Source organism: Fundulus heteroclitus, chromosome 6 (genome assembly GCF_011125445.2).
Source record: "Fundulus heteroclitus isolate FHET01 chromosome 6, MU-UCD_Fhet_4.1, whole genome shotgun sequence".
In the NCBI taxonomy this organism is placed as follows: domain Eukaryota; kingdom Metazoa; phylum Chordata; class Actinopteri; order Cyprinodontiformes; family Fundulidae; genus Fundulus; species Fundulus heteroclitus.
This window is the reverse complement of record NC_046366.1, coordinates 9,630,549-9,651,697: the sequence shown is the minus strand read 5'-3', so window position 1 is coordinate 9,651,697 and position 21,149 is coordinate 9,630,549. Positions and strand designations below refer to the sequence as shown.

General features: G+C 42.6%; 2 protein-coding genes across 5 annotated transcripts; both read left to right on the top strand.

Moving 5' to 3' along the window:
- Positions 1-2,273: 2,273 nt before the first annotated feature.
- Positions 2,274-14,071, top strand: trim110 (tripartite motif containing 110). Of its 2 annotated transcripts, XM_012868451.3 has the most exons (8): positions 2,274-2,374; positions 3,084-3,608; positions 4,249-4,344; positions 6,711-6,944; positions 8,936-8,958; positions 9,156-9,301; positions 11,209-11,480; positions 13,336-14,069. In XM_012868451.3, exons 2-8 carry the CDS (start codon positions 3,120-3,122, stop codon positions 13,603-13,605), a joined length of 1,530 nt encoding a protein of 509 aa, XP_012723905.2. In that variant the 5' UTR covers positions 2,274-2,374; positions 3,084-3,119; the 3' UTR covers positions 13,606-14,069. The 2 variants fall into 2 exon arrangements, with proteins under 2 accessions (XP_012723905.2, XP_012723904.2); XM_012868450.3 differs by lacking the exon at positions 2,274-2,374 and having other exon boundaries at positions 2,381-3,608; positions 13,336-14,071.
- A 1,967-nt stretch (positions 14,072-16,038) lies between these two features.
- cbln12 (cerebellin 12) lies at positions 16,039-20,788 on the top strand. Of its 3 annotated transcripts, XM_036138008.1 has the most exons (5): positions 16,039-16,297; positions 16,719-16,736; positions 16,825-17,129; positions 18,806-18,925; positions 19,017-20,788. In XM_036138008.1, the coding sequence occupies exons 1-5, from the start codon at positions 16,267-16,269 to the stop codon at positions 19,212-19,214; spliced, it is 672 nt and encodes a 223-aa protein (XP_035993901.1). In that variant the 5' UTR covers positions 16,039-16,266; the 3' UTR covers positions 19,215-20,788. The 3 variants fall into 3 exon arrangements, with proteins under 3 accessions (XP_035993901.1, XP_012723906.2, XP_012723908.2); XM_012868452.3 differs by lacking the exon at positions 16,719-16,736 and having other exon boundaries at positions 16,040-16,297; XM_012868454.3 differs by lacking the exon at positions 16,039-16,297 and having other exon boundaries at positions 16,327-16,736.
- Positions 20,789-21,149: the final 361 nt, after the last annotated feature.

Sequence of the window (21,149 nt, the reverse complement as noted above, 5' to 3'; positions counted from 1 at the left end):
AGAATGCTGTTCAATTCATCCATCCATAATACTGTATATACCCGCTAATCCATGCAAGGGCCGTCTGGTGCCTATCTCCAGCGGTCATTGCGTGGGCGAGAGACGGCATCCACCCTGGGCAGGTCCCCAGTCCATCACAGGGCAATAAACAACCGTGCACAAACCCCTAGGGTCAATTTAGAGAGATCAGTTAATCTATGTTTTTTGTTTAGAAGCGAGAGAGAACCCAGACATGCACAGGGAGAGAACATGCAAACTCAAGGACCCATGACCTTCTGGCTTCAAGGCAACTGTGCTACCAGAGCAACTTATGGTTTTTTTGGCCTACTAAAAAAAATGCATTGTGTCAGGAAATTAACACTGGACATCAACCTGAACGCACCATGTCCACTGTGAAACATGGTGGTGGCAGTATCATGCGGCCTGCACGCTTTTCTTCAGGGACAGGAAGCTGGTCAGAGCTGCAAATGGGAATGCGGACGAGGCTAAATGCAGGAGAGCCTGGACCCAAATCTGATAAAGGTTTATCTGATTTGTGAGACCGGGTCAGAAGTTAACTTTCCAGCAGAAAGATGACCATAAACATACAGCTAGAGCTGCACATAGAAGCATGTTATCTTTTCTTTTCCCTCCTTTTCACAACCACTGGAAGGATGGAGGCACTTTCCATTCTTTACTTTCCCTACAGTTTGGGAACTAAAATCATCTCATGATGTACACAGGCTGCCAAGTGCTGTATCTCGTTATGTCCACTAGGTAGCGCTCTGGGACAAGCATTATAGACCTGTTGCAAGGATCTGGTTTACAGCCTCTTTAGCCTTACAATGGACACATTTCAACTTATTGAATTTTAAAGCAGAGACCTACAAATTTTAGTCCATATCATAAATCATAAATTCTGTGATGCTTCCATTATATGCAGTTCTATGGATACTCACTGGGTGATCAGATTAGATAAATCAAATACTCAGACTAACAGTGGAATGTGAAATGTTACACCGTCTCATTACATATTTAACAAAACCTGAGATTAAATGCACAAGCTGTGCATGATAAATGACCCCCATCTTTATTGATCCAACGACAATTTAGAAAGTGAGCAACTCCGATGGGCAGCTAATTAATATTTACTTGATTAACTGATCGTGGAAAGTGTGAGCACCTCTGCAAATAATAATATTAATGCACCCAGGGAGCATTCTGGACCTGAGAGTGTTGCTCAGGGCAGTCTGTGGGATTCAAACTAGGGAACTTGGACCCTTTCCAGGATACAAGCACTCTGCTCTAACCGCTAGGCCACCACTCCCCAAAAAGAGAAGTTATATCTGTTTCTGGTCAGGAACATACAGCTGAAAAGGTGAAAACCAATCGCCAGTCACCGAAGAAAACCAATTATTGGTGAATATGTATCCTATGTGCAGATATATGCATCTATCAATCTATATCTATATATTTCTATTTCTCGCTCACTCTTAGCGTTCAGCTTTATGTCATCCATGTACAGGAGGTGGCTGACATTGACCCCATGGAGTCTGTATCCATAGCCAGAGGTGTTGATTGTTTGGCTGAGGGGGTCAGGCCTATGCAGAACAATATAGGGGACTATCTATCTATCTATCTATCTATCTATCTATCTATCTATCTATCTTGGCAGTGTTCACTATTTCTCATTGTCAGAGAACTCATTTATTTGCATGTAATGTTCCTGAGAGATACCAAACCTCCAAGGAGAAGCCGAGAAGCCAAAACAAACAGGACAGCCTAATTTAGGTTTGCAAAGTTGCATATGAGCAAACCACAAGACAAGACAAAGTGGAGAGACACATATAAGTCAAAATTTCCTATGCTAACTGTAATATTTTGAGTGGGTTTTTGTTTGAGGTGTTGCCTTAAAGTGCATCTAGAACTGCTTCCTTTTTGCTTAAATATTATGAGTTAGCCTATCAGAAGCTTACAAAGCATTGGAATCATCTTGTGGGCATTTAGCAATTTCTGTACATGGCTACTTTACTGGCAAACCTTAATGGCAGCTACACTTGCCTTTCTTTCAGCAGCAGCTTTATATTTGGGGTTGCAAGACTAATAGCGGCTGCCGGATTCTGTCACATGAGCTGCGGATCTCTGCAGCCCCTCCAGAGTTACTATACTCTGCCAACCTGTCTATATAGGCGGACAACCATGGCTCTACCACAGAGAAAAATCCTCTAAAGATTCAGAGCATTTCGTCTGTAATCTTACCTAATAACTTCCCCTCACCCCCTCCCAGCTCAAGGTCAGGTGACTTCTCTGACCGCCATGAATCAGTTGGGATTAGTCAACATACCGGCTGCCCTGGACCGATGGTAGCAGTCCACTTACACCAGGAGAGCAGCAAGTAAGGACAGGATTTTATTGATTATTTAGTTTTATTGGTAATACTGAAGCTCATGGGGATACGGGAGTTAAAACAGCAGATAATCTACACAGAGCACAAGTAGAGGAAATCAAGACAGGGTGTCGAGGATGATCTCCTGATCCCTCCACTGCAACAGCTTGCGTCTTAGTGAGTTAATGCTCATTTGGGGTTTGTGTTTTGCTCCTTTTATGCTTACTTCGATATAAAGGAAGCCTAGTTTTGTTTGTCCCCCCCCCCCCCCCCATCTGTTGTTTATTTATTTATTTACTTACATTGGCTCCTAGGTTCATTGGTCTTGCTGTAATGCCACGTTATGGATGTCAGTTCACATGTCAGAGTGGATTTGCAGTTGAGTTTGTTCACCGTAGATCGTTTATGTCTGTATGTTAGTTTGCCAACCCTCCATCTAATTTATTTCGTCTTTACTGGGTAGCGGTCTAATCTTAGAACGGAGCAGGCAAAATCCCAGTACGCAGGATTACTGGTCTGAGCGAACAGTTGGCGCAAATCAAAGGCTTCCCTCTTGTCCCTCTAATTCCGTAACACGAAGCACGAACATGCAACTCGTGCAAATGTTATTTTATCCGAGCCCCAAAGAGAAGAGCGGCTCATACATTGTTGCTGCTTCACCGATTGACCTTCCGAGTCACTTGTTTGCTCTGTTCTGTTTTGCAAATCAACCATTTAGATTGTAGCTCTCGTTAGGCCTCGTCTTCAGAGCTCCATGGCGTCTTTGGACGAAGAGCTGACCTGTTCTGTATGCCGAGACAGCTTCAGCCAGGCCCACCCTCTACCTTGTGGCCACAGCTTCTGCCCCGCCTGCATCCGCGAGGCCTGGAGCCCTCGCGGGGAAAATAAGGGTCGCTTCACCTGCCCCCAGTGTCAGGAGGAGCACGGTGAAGTCCTGTGCGATTGCTGCCCTCTCCAGGCAGAGGACGGCCAAACCCCGGCGGCCGTGAAAACGTGCCTGAGGTGCGAGGTGTCGCTTTGTGCTGACCACCTTCGACCTCACCTGGAGAGACCGGCGTTCAGCACTCACCTGCTGGTGGAGCCGCTGGGGGACCTGACCCAGAGAAGGTGCCCGTCGCACTCGGAGGTATTCCGTTACTACTGCGTGGATGAGAGGGTGTACGTCTGCGGGGACTGCCTGCTGGAGGGGGGGCACGCTCTGCACAAAGTCAAGCCGCTGAGGCAGGTGGAGGAGGACCTGAAGGTGAGCAGGGTGACTGTACAGCAGGTCTGAGGCTTTACAATGCTTGGCAAAAGTATTCCCACGTTTTCAACTTTTTCCCAGTTAGTCATTCTACCACCACAAACCTTATCATATTTTACTAAGACGTTAGATGGCAGACCAACACAAAGCATTACATAATTAGAAAATGGGGGAGGGGTGCTTTTCTCTAGCAGGGACTGGGAAACTAGCCACATTTGATTGGAAGATGAAGAGACTATGGAAGATAAAACACTTGAAAGCAGGATATAGGTTCATCTTCCAGCAGGACAACAAGTCTGAACAGACAGCCAGAGCTACAAGGGCTTGGGGTAGATCTGCAAAGAAGAATGTGCAAAAATGGCTATTTTTACATGCACAAAGCTTGAAAATGTGAATGCAGCGCAAGGAGCCTTTAGAAACTATTGACTCAAAGGGTGTAAATAAAACGCACGACCCATTGCTCAGATTAGCGTCATCACTTTCTTTTCATGATTATGCTCCACTATGTGTTTGTCTATTATATAAAATCTGAATGAAATGTTGTGGCTCTAAGGAGGAAAAATGTGGATAAATTTACATTTATGCAAGGCCCTGTATATTTGCAGGTCAGGGTATGGCTAATGATTCTTTGATTTTGCAGGTCATCTTGCAGACTCTCCTCATCAAAGCAGAAAAAAAACTAAAAGACGGCGAGAAAGTTCTCAAAGAGCATGAAAATATTGATTCTGCCATGGCGGTGAGTCAAAACCTGGACTTTATCAGTTTAGGTTGTTGTCTAAACTATATGTTGTTAATCCAAAACCTTGGGGACACAAAATGTGCTAAATGTAGGAAAAAGTTAGGACACCCAAATATAAATTAATTTAACGCCTTTTGGCTAAAATATCTTCAATCAGAAGTTTCATGTAGCCATCTACCCACATTGGTGCGAGGAAGCTATTCCCCACCGCTCACTTCTAGCTTTTTGAGGGGTTCCTTACAGTAACATCCACATTCAAGACATCCTATGGCGTCTTAGAAGGATAAAGATCTGGGCGTTGACTTGTCCCAGGACTTCCTGTTTCTTTATTCTCAGCCAGTCCTTGTATCTTTTGGCTCATTATCAACATGCAGAGTTCAGTTCTGCTTCAGCTGTATATTATTTGTTGTTGTTTATTAGAGAAAGTCTCTTCAGGAACCCTCAGATACCTTGCCAAATTGATGGTGGATTCTATTATCGTGAGCTGGTAAGCTCCTGGTGTAGCAAGGCATTCCCAAACCATCACACTTCCACCTCCATGCTTTATAGTTGGTATGAGGTTCTTCTCTTGAAATGCTGGATTTGGTTTATGCCAAACATGTGCTCTGTTCTGGGTGTCCAAAAAACTACATTTTAGACTCATCTATCCAAAGGATATTATTCCAGATTTTCTGGATTTTGTCTATGTTCCTTCTTGTAGACGTTAGTCTGGCCTTCATGTTTTTGCAGAAAGCACAGATTTTCTCCTTGCACGACATCTCCCATGAAAGTTAAACGTATGCAGTCTCTTTTGGGCTGTAGAGGCATGCCCTTTCACATAAACAGTTGTAAAAGCCTGCAAGCGGCATTTGATGATTTCCTTTTGCCTATCCCAACCTTCTGTCATGGTAGGTTTTCTTCGACAGACAACAGAACTGGCAGTTGTTTTAATCTGCCCCACTTGTAGACTATTTTCTGTACAGTGGAACGGAGGATTTAAAATCCTTCTGAGACATCCTTGAAATCCTTACGAGCCTCATAAGTTTTAACCATCTTCTCTTGAAGGCCCCAGAATGCTCTTTCAAGCTTACCATGTTGACCACTCTCACTTTAACAGTCATCAATGCACCAAACTAAATGCCAAAGGGTCAACCACTGCTAACCTTCTTTAAAATGATGAGTAACAATGTTCTCAACATGTGTGCCTGATGTGGTGCACCTTTAGCCATTGTAAGTTGGAATAATTATTGGGGTGTCCTAATTTACTGAGCACTAGAAATGTAATTTTTTTTAGCTTGGTTCTTGCAAATAGTGCCCCAATCCACAAGTGTTTTGATTTTCTTTCTTTTCTTTCGTTCTCATTTTTATTATTTCTGTATTTCATATTCAGTTGTTTGTTTTTTTCTTCAGGGTTTTGCCTGGCTTGTCCATTCTGTTTTGTTTGGTTTTGTAGTTTATTCTTGTCTTCTATTCTTTGTACATTTGAATCTATTTATTTTAAATAATTGTTTGCCCCCCGTTACTGGTTTCTTTGCGTATTAGGCCCTGACCACACGGAGACAAGATTAGGTGTATCCGGCGCAAAGGTATTTTGTCATTAAGGCTGTGCGTCCACATAATCACAGCGTTTTGGAAGACCGTAAACAATAATTTTAGACACTGGATCCCAGGGTGGATAAATTTCAAAATGCTGGTTTAAGTTTTTGCGTGTATAAACGCGAGCTGCATCATTTTCTAAATGATTACGTCGTAGCTTCGCCTCTCTCTGTAACCCGCATGTGCCTCACTCTCACAAATATCAAGAAAGACAGTGCTGTGTGGTGTTGTGTTCTTTCATATGGACACATATTTTTTTCTTAATTAAAATTTACTGTATTAATCTCTGAGTGGACGGGGCCCTTAATTCAGTTTACTTTGTGTTAAGTAGTCTCCCTCCCTCAGTTCCCCTGCTTTCAGCCTACCACTGCTGTTCCACATTTCCTCTGATTAGCTCATCCAGTTCCTTTGTCATTCTCCACCCCTGCCTCAGTATTTAAGCTCCTGGCTTTTCATTGTTCATTGCCAAGGTCCATCTGTTACACTGCCCCGTTACTCCTTATATGGTCCATGTTGTAAGGTTTTTGTTTTAATATTAATCCTTTACCGTGCTCATTCCAAGTTCCTGTCTGCATTTTGGTACTGCAAACAACATACATAACCTGACAAATCTTTTCTTCAGCTTCGATGATCTATTAGTATTACCTGAATTTTACAGCGTCATCAATATCAAATTGACATTGAATATCCATGTGTCCAAATATGCCAAAAAAACAATGACTGTTATAGGGTGTTCAATTAATTTTTCATGATCGTAGTTGATGTACAATATGACTGACTTCCGCCAGGACTCTCTAAAGCACGACGACAACCAGGTGGAGCGCCTGGACACAGATCTGCAGGTCCAGGTGAAGAGGCTGGTGGTGGCTCTGAAGGAGATCACCAAGAAGGAACGGCAGCAGATCCTAGAGCGTGTGCACCAAGACCTCGCTAAAGTGAAAGACCACATGAGTCAGACGGTGAACATTCAGCAGTACCTCAACCTGCTGCTGGCAGAACCTGACCCTTTCCTGCTCATTTGGGTAAGACTCTCCCAACTACTCACTACAGTAATGGCAATTGGGTTATGCATGGAAAAGAGACTTATTCTTATTGCAGAATTTAGCACTCAGTATCAGTCTGAGCTAAAACATAGGGTTATTTAAAAAAATGCTACCACGTATCAGGTACAACCTTTAATCACTACCTTACCCTTTTGCAAGAATATGTTGCAGTGGGTAAATGTTTTCATAATTTTATGCAAACCTCTTCCCTGTTGTATTCAGTGATTTACCTTAATCACTGAATTCAAGTTAAAATCTTTCAACTGAAAGGGATGAAACTTATATAAATGCCATGTTGTCAGTTTCCTATTAAAACTCCTCCAAAGACTCAGACTTAATCTAATTTTGGTGTGCAGGGATGACGCAGTTGTATGATGCAGGGACCATACTTTTTTTCTGTAGCAAGGTTGTGGTGGTTCATTATAGGGTGGAATCATACCCAAGTCTTTGGTGCAAGCTATTATGATTCTGGTAACATCAGTAGTAGACTTTCCAAGTGACAGTAGGGATTGGTTGCCTGAGAATCTGAATCAGGATAAAGAACCAATCTTATTACCTCCCATCGCCCCAGGAGAGCACCAAGCAATGTCTTGGTTGTGCGGTTGCCGTACACCTGCTGTCCTGCCACTTCTGCAGCCGAAACCAAAGTGACGTTACAAAACACCTGAAGCAAACAGTCTTCATGCCAATAAATGTGGTGCCATGTTTTGCCACCTTTCAAATAGATTTGGAGATGGGACATTTTTTTTTTTTCAAAGAAAAAGTGGAACCACATCCAATTTGTGTGTGTAGGCTGGATGCTCAGATGCTGAGGAAGGTGGATAGGTTACAGGTTACAGTTAAAATACAAAATGTGCTGGTGATACTGTCCAGGAAAAGATCTGGCATCGCATGTAGTGATGAGAGAGGTGGATGAGGAGGAGATAAAATGCATGGGAAAGGTGGTTGATTAGATTTGTCATTGATTTGAACAGCGACTCATTAAAAAAAATTCTACTGGTATTTTTGACCATTCATGTTTCCTGATGAGCTCCAAGACTTTAAAGTTGGAAGGTCTACTTGCCATCACCCTAATCTTTAGGTCTCTCCACAGACTCTTTACAAGATTAAAGTTAAGACACTAGCAGGGCCCCTCCAAAACTTTAATACTGTGTCCACCTAGACGAAGAATGTTGACAAATTTTAAGCAATACTTTAAACCTAAATCTGCCAGGGGTTTGAACACGATTGTGATTAAATGTGACTGGTGCTTAATGTTTCTTAAAATTAGGTAAATACAACCAAAAATAATGTGGATGCTGAAGAGTATTACATTTTTGCTTTAATTTCTGAAATGATAAAATAAAGTAAAACATAAAATACAGAAGCACTATTAAAGAACAAGTACATTCCTACATCATCCATCAGAGTGAGGGGATTAAATACAAATATATGTTTTGTCAAGTTTAAGAAGAGTAATTTGCTGCAAAAGAAAAGAGCCAGTCTGCTCCAGTGCTCCAGTAAAGGTCCAGGCTTCAGTCCAACTGAAATGCTGCTCTCAGTCCACGAGAGAGCAGTCACTGAATATAGGTTCACCTTCACACTCTGTGAATTAATAAATGACGCAAAGGTAAGTAAAGCAAAAATAATTTTATTACAATATGAGAGACTAATAGACCTTTTGATCAGGAAGGATCACCTTATTATTTTTCTGCCGGAGGCATTTCTCCATGTCACTGAATCAAACAGCTTTTGTAATATTTCAACTACCTTTATTGAAAGTATAGTGTATAATCTGCCCATGACTTTTTGATTTAAATAAAAAAAAGAAAAGAAAAAAAAGAAAAGAGACAGGAATATTCTTCCTGTAGACGACCGTGAAGTAACCTCTACGGTATTATTTTTGTCTGGCAGTTTCACTTGAATTATTGTAATTTATTCTGGGAACGTAATGTGACACATTTCTCTCTGCTTTCCTTTTTCTTTTACAGGCATTTCAATCAGATGACACAAAGTGAGTACGGCTTGATCAACAGAGGTTGTTTTTATTTTATTCCCAAGCAGCAATTATTTTTCTGTTAAGAATGTTTGGGATGGTATGTCAAAGATAGTAGTAACAGACAAGTAAAATTGCTCTGTCTTTAAAAATGTAAAAACTGAATGTGAATTTCCTAGGAATTTTCTTATGCTGCATGATGTTGTGTATTGCAGATTGTTAGCAGATCTGAACTGCCCGCTTTTCCTCCCCGAGCCCATCTGTGTGGACAGGAAGCTCATCCTAGAAGACATAGAGAGCAAATATCGAGAGTTCATCACGGCCACCCTCCGGTGCCTCAGCGAGCTCAAGAGGGAGCTCTGTGAGTGGCTCATTACTCCCATGGACTTTACAAACCAGCCTCATAAAATATCTTCAAATGTTCTTTTATTGTTTATTTTCTTCTTGCAAATAACACATATTTATCCAATAGGTTTCATGCATACATGCCCAGATATCAACATTTTGGGTAACTGTTCCTTATTAAAATTCTATGTTCCAAAATTATTCATGCCCATTGAATTTGTTTCATATCTGGTCACATTATAACCGCTAAGCCCATTGTGTTTATTTTTTTTTTATCTTATGTAATAGATTGACACAATGCAGTGCACGTGCATCAAGTGGAAGGGGAAAAAATCCTAGTTTTCAAATTATTATTTTTTTCACAAATACAAATCTGAAAAGTGTGGCTTGCACTCCTTCCACTGAATATATCAAGATTTTGTAGAACCACCTGTTAACGATACAAACATTTGGGAGGTATCTTTGTTTGTTGTTTGCCTTGTTGGGTTCTCAAAAAAACATAAAACAAGCAAAAAACAGACCTGCAATTAACTTTAATCACACTCATGACCTGTATAAGATCAAGAGCTAGGTCAAAAACATTTACATACACATACACAGTTGTTCTCAAAACGTCTCAAAATTTGATAATTACTGGGTCAGCTTGAAATTTATACTACTGCAGTTCTGACCAATTGGTTAGGGTAATTATCCTACTGGAAGATGAACCTCCACTCCAGTTTCAAGTCTTTTGTGGTTTCACACTGGTCTATTTCCCAGGTTGTCTGGGATTTAGACCTATCCATTTTACTGTCACCTTTGACCTGAATCAAAGCTGTAGAAAAGAATCTCCACAGCATGATGATGCATTAAAGTGGTGGTCACTTTCACAACCTCCTTGCTTTACTTATAGTTCACTTTACAAACACAGTTGATCATATACAGCGTAAATGTCATGACCAAGGGCTGTGTCAAATGCAAAGGAAGTCCTACAATGGAAATTAACTCTTTATTTAACCGGATTCCATTTTAGGAGGTGAAAAGCGCATTTGGCACAATGTTTATATATTGTGCCAAAATGACAGCTGTTTCTGGTACAATGGCCTTCTAAAAGCGTTGTGGATCAAATATGCTTCAACTGATTTAGTCCACATTTGCTGAAGTTATAGTACAGACAGTGATAAATACAATCTGAGGTGTCTATTGGGTTTTTAAAAGGACTTTAAAAGTTTTTCTTTGTTTAATCCCAAAAAAATCCCACATAGTAACAATTGTGTGGTTGCACTAGAAAAATATATATTTTATGTCTTACCTTTACAAGGGTACAAAAGGTTGCAATTAGAGCTGATAATTGTGGAGCTAATCCTAGTTTAATTCAGTTGTGTATGTCCAGGTGGAAAAAGCTTCTGAGACCCTCTGGGTTTAACAGATTTTAAACCTAAGACTAAGAGCAATTTGGGGAGACCAAATGGAGACTGTTGGAGTACCTGGAGAGAACATCCAAACTCCATGTAGAAAGACCCCAGGCCGGGATTTGAACCCAGGACCTTCTTGCTGCGGGGCAACAGTGTTACCAACTGCAGTTGGTATTTAGTTGGGAGTGTCAGATTAAAAACTTTGGAGGTATTCTGGCATGCGTTTCACTTTTCAGATTTGCATTTGTTATATGGGTGGAAAACCATGTATCCTTTTCCTTCCTGTTCACAAATATAGTTAGTCTCAATAACATACATGAAAGTTTGTATGGGAACAAAAAGGCAAGGTTTATAGATATTTATACTTTAACAATGTATTTAGTAACTAAAACAGTGTATAAAAGAGTTTAAATAAAAAAAACCTAGAAGTGATATGCTGTTCAATACGATTCCAGATATCTTTCAGATCCTTTTTCACCAGTGTGGTAAAAAGAGCAACTCAACCACTTGACTCTCTTTCACTCTGCAGTAACCAGCCCTCTGACTCTGGACACAAACTCTGCCCATCCTCTGCTGAGCATCTCTGACAACCTGCGTTCAGTGACGCGTGTGAAAAGCCGCTTGCCCTGCGCTGCTCACCCCGAGCGGTTTGACCACTGGCCACAGGTCCTCACTGTCCAGACCTTCTCTTCGGGGACTCACTATTGGGAGCTGGAGGCTGAGGGATTCTGGGATGTTGCCGTCTGCTACCGGAGCATCGGACGGAAGGGGAAAGAAGGGAATGCTTTTGGAAACAACAAGGTAAACAAATGGGCCGTAAAAGCAGCCGCAGTGCCTTACAAAATGCTCCATACCCCTTACACTGTTTCGCGTCTGCCAGTTTACAACAAACCAAGTGCAGAACTGCTAAGACATCACTCTCCAATCAAAGTTAAAAACCATGCAAAGAGAACATGAATCAGAGAAGCAACCAGGAGGCACTTGCCACCTCTGGAGGAGCTGCAGAGATTTTTATTATAAGAAAAATGCTTTGTGTGTTGCACCACCAAACATGGTGGAGACAACATCATGGTGTGGGCAGGCTTTTCCTCAGTAGGGACAGGGAAGGGGCTGGGGTGAAGATGAGGGCATGGCTCCATAATCTGACTTTGGGAACATGGAAAGTCACTAGTCTGAGAGAGAAGGAATCAGTTTCCGTGTGAGGTTAAGCTGTACCTGCTAGATATAGTTGGACACACTTTCAGTTTCAGCGCTCACATCCTATTAATAGACAGGGCCTGGACACTCTCCTATTCAAGAATTGCTGAAGCTGAGAGTCTTTCTGAAACCATTAATTCAACATGTTCTGAAACGTATTTACAGTTTTACAAAATGTTTTCAACATTTTAATTGCACAGTGTCACAGTCCTAACATTAGGTCTGGACAATCTCAAGAGCCTCTGAAATTGAAGATTTTTTTTTTAATCTAATGTCATCTGAGGAAAGCATTCTCAACAGTCGTGGTCAGAACGGGAAGTTTGTTCAAGGTCAGCTTTGGTACGTTTCTGAACAGTACTTGGTGTTGCTCTGTCACATTAAATCGCAGTGTGGAAGAGTTCAAGGCGTTCCAAGTTACCATACTCATCCAGCAGTAGACTGCGTGTCACATTCATGGAAAACAGCTGAAATCTAGAGAGGGTAAAATGAATCTCACTGTCATGATCTCGGCACTAGTGCTGGTCTGATTATCATCTGACGCACCTGTTCAGCTCAGATCCCCCTGCAGCTCTTGCTATATAACCAGCCCTCAGACCAGTCGCTAGTGCCAGATTATTACAAGCCATTGGTGAGTTTAATCCCGCGTCCTAAATCCTGGCTATCTGCTAGCCTGTTTCCTGACCTGTTTCTGTCTTCTGAGCCTGCCTAGCCCGTCAGACCTGATTATTGTGCTGTCTGGATTGCTGACCTGTAACTGTGACCTGACTCGGCACCTGGATTTCTGATCACCTAGCTCTGACTCTGGATCGGCTCTCGGACTACGGACTCTGGTTTATCCCTTCTATCATCCTGTCTGCCTCTGCCTTCACGGTTCTGACCCATTGCCTGCCTTCTGACTACCGAGCTCTTACCAGTCCTCTGAGAAATATTCCCTGACCGGACTCCTGATTGCATTGGGTATCACCAGCATCGTTCTCTACCAACTGGAACCTGCACTCATCTTCCCCGTCGGTTCCCGGATTGTGAGAAGTGGTTCCTGTCCCTGATGCTAGCGGTTCACCTGCGACCTGCAGCAGTTTACTATCCAATAAACTGTCTTTAAACACTATCTGTCTTTGTCTGGTCGACTTCTGGGTCCTCTGGTTCTGTTCATTACAGTTACACAAATATAGTCATAGGACTAAACCCAAAATGTACGTCACCAGCGTTGGCACTTAAGGCTTACCCGAGTAAATAAGAGTGGAGTCCAAAATATTGGTTTATTTTTTTCGCTTTCCTCTATCTGTTCAGTCGTCACTCCCTACACCACGTGGGGATTTTGCAAATTTATAACCCTCTACCTCCCCTGATCTGGTCTGAATGGACCAAAGATAGGCTTGATTCTGCTGTTGCTATTTAATTTGTTTAATGAAGTTTTCCATTCAAGTCTTTGGTCAATGCTCTGCTGTTTTATTCCCAGGTGTCGTGGAGCTTGACGCAGCAACACGACAGAAAGCTGTCCGCCTGGCACAACCGCAGGAAGACGCGGCTCACCCACCAAATGGTCGGCAATCGGGTCGCCGTTGCCGTGGACTACAGCTCTGGGACCATCACCTTCTCCGAGGTGGGACCTTCCAACAACCTGGTCCACCTCCACACTTTCTCCACCAGCTTCACTCAGCCTGTGTGTTTAGGCTTTGGACTCTATAAAGCTGAGCTCAAGAGCCGCATCTCCATCGTCAAAATGTGAGCAGCGGGGCGCCACTGTGGAAACCTCTGCTGTGACCCCTGCTTTTCCTGACTGAGTTCTCCCCCTGAAACCGTGTTTATGAGATTTTAAGATGGACGCTCCTTGCGGAAACCATTTCTAGCCAAGTGAAGTTTGAGCCCAGGAATTTGAGGGTCATGAAGAGAGAAGTGTGTTTTAAAGCTAATTTTGAATGGTATAGATTTTGTATTTTAAGCAAAGCCTCTTGCTTGTTTGTTTACAGCTTTGTAAAAATGCTCAAAATAAAATTGTCTTTCTATCGCGCTAAAATTATGTCATACTGAATATTTGTGGAAAACGTAACCTTTGATTGTATGACATTTATTCATTGAGGGACGAATCTCTGTGCTGATCCAGGCATGTGGGTGTGAATTTGCGTTTGTGTGAGAGATCCCAGGATCTCAGCAGGAGGCCGTGTCTGGCCTGCTGCAGACTACACGCCTGTCTGCAGTCGCCTCATCTGACAGCTGGGGGTTTAGGGAGCTGTTGGACAACTTGGTACAGTCGAGCCAAACTCTTGGTACCAAACTCTGCTCGGTACAGTGGAGCTGCAGGTGGGTTTTTTTTCTGCTGACTGTCCTTGCTTGTTTTGCTTTCCTTTTTGTGAAAGCTAGTTTGTGTTTCTTGCTCACCTCTGCTCAGCTCTCGCCTTGAGTTCTCTGGGCCTCCCAGGTTGAAGCTTTTGTTGATTTCCACACCAACTCTGGATCCTTCCAGCAAGCGTCATCATGACAGATCTCTCCTGGAAACTTACTTACTCGCTCCACGGTCGTCCACAGCAGATCCATCCCTTCACCCGTCCTCAGACTGCCAGCTCTCCTAGACACTCAGTTCAGTAACCGCCCATAACTTCTCCATCCACAACCCACCTGAAGATCTCCATCTCCCCTCCATTCCCATAAAATTACAAGCAAATCCGTTTTATAGTCTTGGCTTGATTACAGTTTCAAAGAATATTCACTTTGTAATCCTGTATGTATGAGTTATAACAGAGGCCTACTTTGCTAAGCCCTTCTTCAAAACAGGAAAGACAAGAGAACATGCCACTAGTCCCATAACATCAGTAAGGAAGATAAGGGTTGGAAATGATTACCATAAAATAAACAACAGAACAAACTCCCCATAACTATAGTCAACGATTAAGCAGTTATAAAAGTACTTTGACAAAACTGGATGGGACCCAATGTTTATCTTGCAACTACAATAGTAAGTAGGGTCTTAATGGGGTTAAAAGAAATCTCCAAGAGTCTCCAAGAGCGTCTTGGGATTACCCATCAGACGGTATCTACAAGTTAAATTGTTTCAGAGGAGTGGCAAAAAAGCCTTTCTGCCCTACCATTTCAGATAAAACCCTGTGGAGTCAGTCACTGGGATCATGTGCTTTGGTCAGATGAGATGACAAAATATCTGTCTAGGTTTGGTGTAAAACATGGATCTGTGGAAAATACATCTTCTGCTCGCTTTCAAGCATGGCAAAGTATCTGAGATACCACAGGACTCTTTCTTCTCCGAAAGCCTGGTAATGCGGTTAGATGGTAAGGCATCATGAAGTCTTTTGGTTTGAGGTCATGTACCTGAAATTAAGAAAAATTAATTATTTCTGACTATTAACAGACTGCAAAAAGAGAACTAAAAGTAAGTACAATTTTCTTAAAATTACTATATATTTCCTTGATTTTAGAGGCAAACTAAGACTATTTGCCAATGGAATGAGTATTTGAACCCTAAAATAAGATAATTAGATATCCTGCACTTGAAATAAGATGATGGAGATGAACTTTTCTTATTTTGAGAGCAAACATCTTATTCCGTAGGCAAATAGTCTTATTTGCCTGCTCAAATCAAGGAAAATGCACTGATTTCAAGATAAAATACTTACTTTCAGTTCCCTTTTTGCAGTGCAAGGCTGCTGCATGTGTGAATTTCAGTCAAAAACATTTAAAAGATTTGTTACACCCAACTCTAAACAATGTTTGTTCCTATTTATTCTACCAAACTGACATCTTTAGTAGCCTTTTTAGGTTACCAGAAACAGCACACTTCCTGGCGTTAGAGCTACAGTCAAGAAACAATTACTGCTATATTGGAACAAATCATTATGTTGACTTACAATGAAAATAATAATAATAAAAAAACAATAGTTTTAAATGAGATTAAGTACTTATTACCTGCAAAATCCAATCTTTAAAAATCCATCTTTAAAAAATAAACTGCATAAGAGATGCACATTAAAATAGCACATGATCCTCAGACAGAGGATTTTGATCCTTTTAGCTAACATTCAACTCGTTTGTGCCTCTCCCTTACTGGAAATTATAAGAAGAAGAAAAAAAAGAAAATCAACAGCCTCTCTTTTGCTTAACTTGGGTGTTTGAATTTGTGCTGATATCCAGCTACCTTTCTTTATTGCTCTGTTACGGTGAGTGGGCAGGTGCAAGGTACGGGGTGAGGAAGAAGCAGATGAAGAGAGGGGGTGGCTCAGAAGGGAGGACAAACACGCAGGGAGAGAGAGAGATCGGAGGAAACTCCTGATCGGCTGCGATCAGCTCGACTCGGAGCGCTGTGAGATGATGTGCCAGAAAAGAGCTGGAAAACAAGGGTTTTTCTGCTTCATCTGGACCGATCTAGCAGGGTTTGCCTGAGATGGGACATAAGCCTCTTCAGCGGAAAACAGGTGATCTTTTCGTTTTCATTTCAGAGCAAATAGTTGTAGAGAGGGGGACACTGAGCTGTCCAGGTCCTGTTTGTATGTGCAGCTACAGCATATGTTCAGACAGTGTTTTTGTGAAGGTGTGTTTGTTCTGAGGGTGCATGAGGAGGGGGGGGGGGTATGTGCAAGAGACAGATGGTCACTCAGTGGAGTTGTTCCCGTTCTCAGTCTCTCTTTCTCGCTCCCTTCTGGGTCCCCCTGTCATCCCTCCAGAATCCTGTCTCATCACTTTTTCTTCATCGACTCTCTTTCATCCTCTCCTCACAGCTCCATCTCTGCGTCTTGCTCGTCTTATTTCTTTTTTGTTTTGTTTTTTTATTTGCTGGGGGAATCAAAATACCTTTTTTTGGTTTTTCGTCTCTGACCTGGACCCCGCTGACACAAGGCTTTGAAGTTTGTTCTGGTCCGTATTTCTTGACCCATCAGATTTCTCAGAAGTTACTTTCAGGCGGTGTGTAGTGATCAAGGAGCTGTTTCACCAAACTCTCCAGGTTCCGTCATGCCCCTCGGGTCGGTCCACTTTGACCTGCTGATGCTGCCGAGTCTGCTGCTGCTGGTGCTGCTGCTGCTCTGGGCACCTCTGGAAACCGGGGCCCAGAATGACACGGAGCCCATCATCCTGGAGGGCAAATGCTTGGTGGTGTGTGACTCCACTCCTTCGTCCGAGCCCGCTGGGAGCGCTCTGGGCATGTCCGTCCGCTCCGGCTCGGGACGAGTGGCCTTCTCAGCCAGCCGGCAGACCAACCACGAGCCGACAGACATGAGCAACCGCACCATGATCATCTACTTTGATAATGTGAGTAGCTTCAAAAGAAGCCTGAAGAAGACTTTTGTCGCAGCTCATGAGGCCACTTAATTTTATTTATGTCTCGAAATACAGCCGATCAATGTGAAAATGATTTTCCTTAATCTTACTGCATACTTTAGGGACTAAATGAGGCTTAAATGTTACAATGATATGTTTAGAGAAACTGACCCTTCAGCCGAACACTCAATGATTATCAGTAATCACAGTAATGTAGTTTAATGATCAATTAAGTAGAGAAACAAAAATAGAAAATAAACACTCTAACCACAACTTACAGCTCAATCTTAGTATGTCTGTCAGGACAGAACACAGCCTCATGAGAGACCCAGACACCTTACTTTGGTCTAAGCTGTGCTCTGTCATGTGTCAATGAACCGGACTGGGTCTCTTGGCCCGCGGTTCTCATCGTTCTATTTCTCAGCTCCGCTGACTGGAGGATCTCTACACAACAACAGTTTGAAGCATCCTGAAGGTATTTCTGTGAAAGAGACTTGGCTCCCTTCTTATCTAGCCCGGGTCGGTACACAGTTTTCCAACTTGGATCAATACCAAGCTAATTTGAACAAGGGAAGAAAAAAAAACTCTGCTCAGAGGGCTGAGAGCAGGCAGGAAAAAACAACAACTATCTGGAACTTTAGAGATTAGACTGTGGTTCTGACTTCCTGGTTTTTTGGGCTTCTCAGTCCGTCTCAGCTCTTCACAGACCCATCATTAGAGCTCAAGGAAGTAGCCCCACTGTGATGCCATCAGGGCCTTATCACAAAATGAAGTGTTCACGGCGCATTGCACAAGCCGTCACATAATAGGATCTGCAATATTTTTCATACCCCATTGTTAAAGTTTCCAGGGAGAAACAGTTTGAAAATATTACATAACATCTTTCTAGCTGAAAACAAGTTTGTGCTCAAGCTCTACAGAGTGCTAAACTAGTGGAATGAGATCAGTACTTTAAAGAGCTTCAGCTGACATGTGCTTACATGCAACCTACAACGACAAAAAATGGCTCTTACATACCAGCTTCATGAAGATTGCATGATTTTTAGCAATTTCAGGAACTTCGTTTGCAGGATAAAGCATTATTTCTGCTCAGTTTAATGTCATAATCAAGGCCTCCCACAAACGTCTTGGTCCGAGTGTAAATAGTACGCATACTTGTGCGAAAAGCTGCATTTCTGAAGTTCCATATCTCCACATATTTTTTAACACATAACGATGACAAACACTGGAAATCCCACCGGTTGAAAAATGTTAAAAGGAAATGAGTACTTTTGTTGTCCCCCCCCCCCCGTCTCCAAGTATTAATGCACATACGATTACACCCTGGCACTGAGGAGATATGATAATGAGGCAAGTATTGAACATCTGGACTTGGTGTGCCGCCACAAAACTGTCAGATTATGCATCATATTCTACACTTTTTTAGAGTGTAAATGAACAAGAGCGAATCAATAGCTTTAAAGGTGAGGTCCAACTGAATGTATAAATAGAGTTGCTTGAGTGACCTTGGAGCAAGCATAAATGTATGTTTCAGAAAGCTTTTAACGTCACTCTTCACCCACGTCCAAAGTGCTTCTCCCGTCTCTGTCCTACCTTGGATTCTCTTGACATTTCCCTGCCAACCTCACCCGCCTTTGCCTGCATTTTCTCCAAAAAAATCTCCTCAGATTCTAGTCAACGTCGGCACTCACTTTGACCAAGAGAGTAGCGTCTTTGTAGCGCCGCGGCGAGGCGTGTACAGCTTCAACTTCCACGTTGTGAAGGCCTATAACAGACAGACTATCCAGGTAGGCTGTGACCTTGTTTAAAGCAGTCCCGGTTGACGCTGCAGCTGGTTCGTGCGCTCTCTCTCTGATGGCTGTGTTTGATGTCTCCCAGGTCAGCCTGATGGTGAACGGCTGGCCGATGATTTCAGCGTTCGCGGGAGACCAAGACGTGACCAGAGAAGCGGCCACCAACGCAGGCCTGGTGATCCTGGAGAAGGGGGACAAGGCCTACCTCAGACTGGAGAGAGGGAACCTGATGGGGGGTTGGAAGTACTCCACGTTCTCCGGGTTCCTGGTCTTCCCCTTGTGAGGAAGGTGAAACGTCAGAGTGTTGGGCAAAAGGAAGGGTGTGAGCGATGGGCGTTACAACGCTTTACGAAAGTGTTTACACCCCTTGAACTTCATGGCATCCCATTACTTTTCGCGGCAGTCAAAGCTGCACATCCTTTGGGGCATGATCTCCACCAGCTCTCCACACCCCGGAGACTACAATCTAAAGTCCATTCTTTTAACAAAATAGCTTAAGCTCCGTCTGGTTGGATGGAGAGCATCTGTCGACATCAGTGTTCTAGACATGCCAGAAACTGTCAATTGGATTTACATTGGACTTTGACTGGGTCGTCCTAACATGCGTACATGGTGTGATCCCAGCTACTCCCCTTTAGCTCTAACAGCGTATTTAAAGAGAACCTCTGTCCCAGTCTTTTGCAGCCTGTAACAGGGTTTCTTCCAAGGTTGCCCAATACATCTAGCTAGCTTCATATATTTTCCCATCTACTCTCCCGAGCTTTGTTCCAGCTGAAGGAACGCAGACACAGCATCATACCGCCGCCACCATGTTTCACCGTAGCTTTTTTCTGTTCAGAGTGACATGCACCACAAATAGGCCACAATGACAATGTTGCTCTCGTTGGACCACATGCCTGCTATGTCTCCTGCACGACTTTTAGGTCTCTGCAGCTCCGTCAGAGTTACCGCAGGCTTCTTGGCTGCTCTTCTGCCCGATCCTCTCCTCCACTTTAGGCCAGCGACCCTATCTTGGCAGATTTAGAGTTGTGCCATTTTTCTCTTTCCATTTCCAAATGACAGGTGGAACATTGCTTTAAGATATGTCCAAATCTTTGGATATTATTTTATAACCTCCACAACTTAAAGCTGTTTGCTCACTAATCTTCTCAGACATACCTCTGAGACCTTAACAGAACTGCTAGATTTATAATGATAGTAAATTACATGCAGATGAACTGTATTTATAAATTAGTTGACCTCTGAATGCAGTTGGTTACCTTAGATGTTACTTAAAGAAATCAGATAGAAATTCAAGCCTGACTTTTGACATTTTTAAAACCACACATCGTTTCCCTTCCACTGCACAGTCGTGCACTACGTTGTTACGTTGTCATAAAGCTTCCCAAAACAATTCTCCAAAGTTTATTGCTGTAACCCTGAAAAAAAATGCATAAACGTTTGAGGTGCATGCTTTTACAAGACCTGATTTTTAGACTACACAAATGAAGAGGACCATGTATTACAAATGATGCTAAAAAGCTGCAAACTCTCTACAGAAATGGTTTATCCATTCTGTCTTTGTGTGAAACATTTATTGTTTATTGAGTTTGTCTAATGAATATAATGATTGTGAAAAAAAAGTATCAATGTGTGTCGTGTGCTTCTGTGCTGATTTACTGTCATGCCTTAATTTTTGCTTTGTTTCCAGATGTTTATATTAACAGCTGTGCTCCAAATATCCTGTCCAGTCTAAAAAAGTCCTTTCTTTGAATTTACTGTATGACGGTTTCTCCTATGTTCACCTGTCAGCATCATACATAAAATGTCTATATTTACGATGGAGTTTCTATAAAGAACAAAGAGTAAAAATGTCAAATCCCCTCAATTTGGCTGAGTGTTTATTTGCATTGAGAAATAATTTTATGAATCACTGCAAGTGTAACTGTTTAATCTGCAAAAGCAAAGCAGATTTTATCATGGCCTTCCATGCTACCCAGCTCCACGGCAGCGGTTTGTAAATATAGCTCCCACCAGCCGAGCTGGCGTTGGCGTGGACCGGGCACACCAGCATGGGACGCGGTATAAGTGCCGAGTGTGGCGGATGCTCCTCGCAGAGACATGGACAGATGGAGGCTTTGGCGAGCCTGCCGGCTCATCCCTGCAGGACTTCCATGGATAATGTGTGCGCGCTGTCACATGAAGTCATTTACGCTTCCCTGGTTCACAACCACCTCTC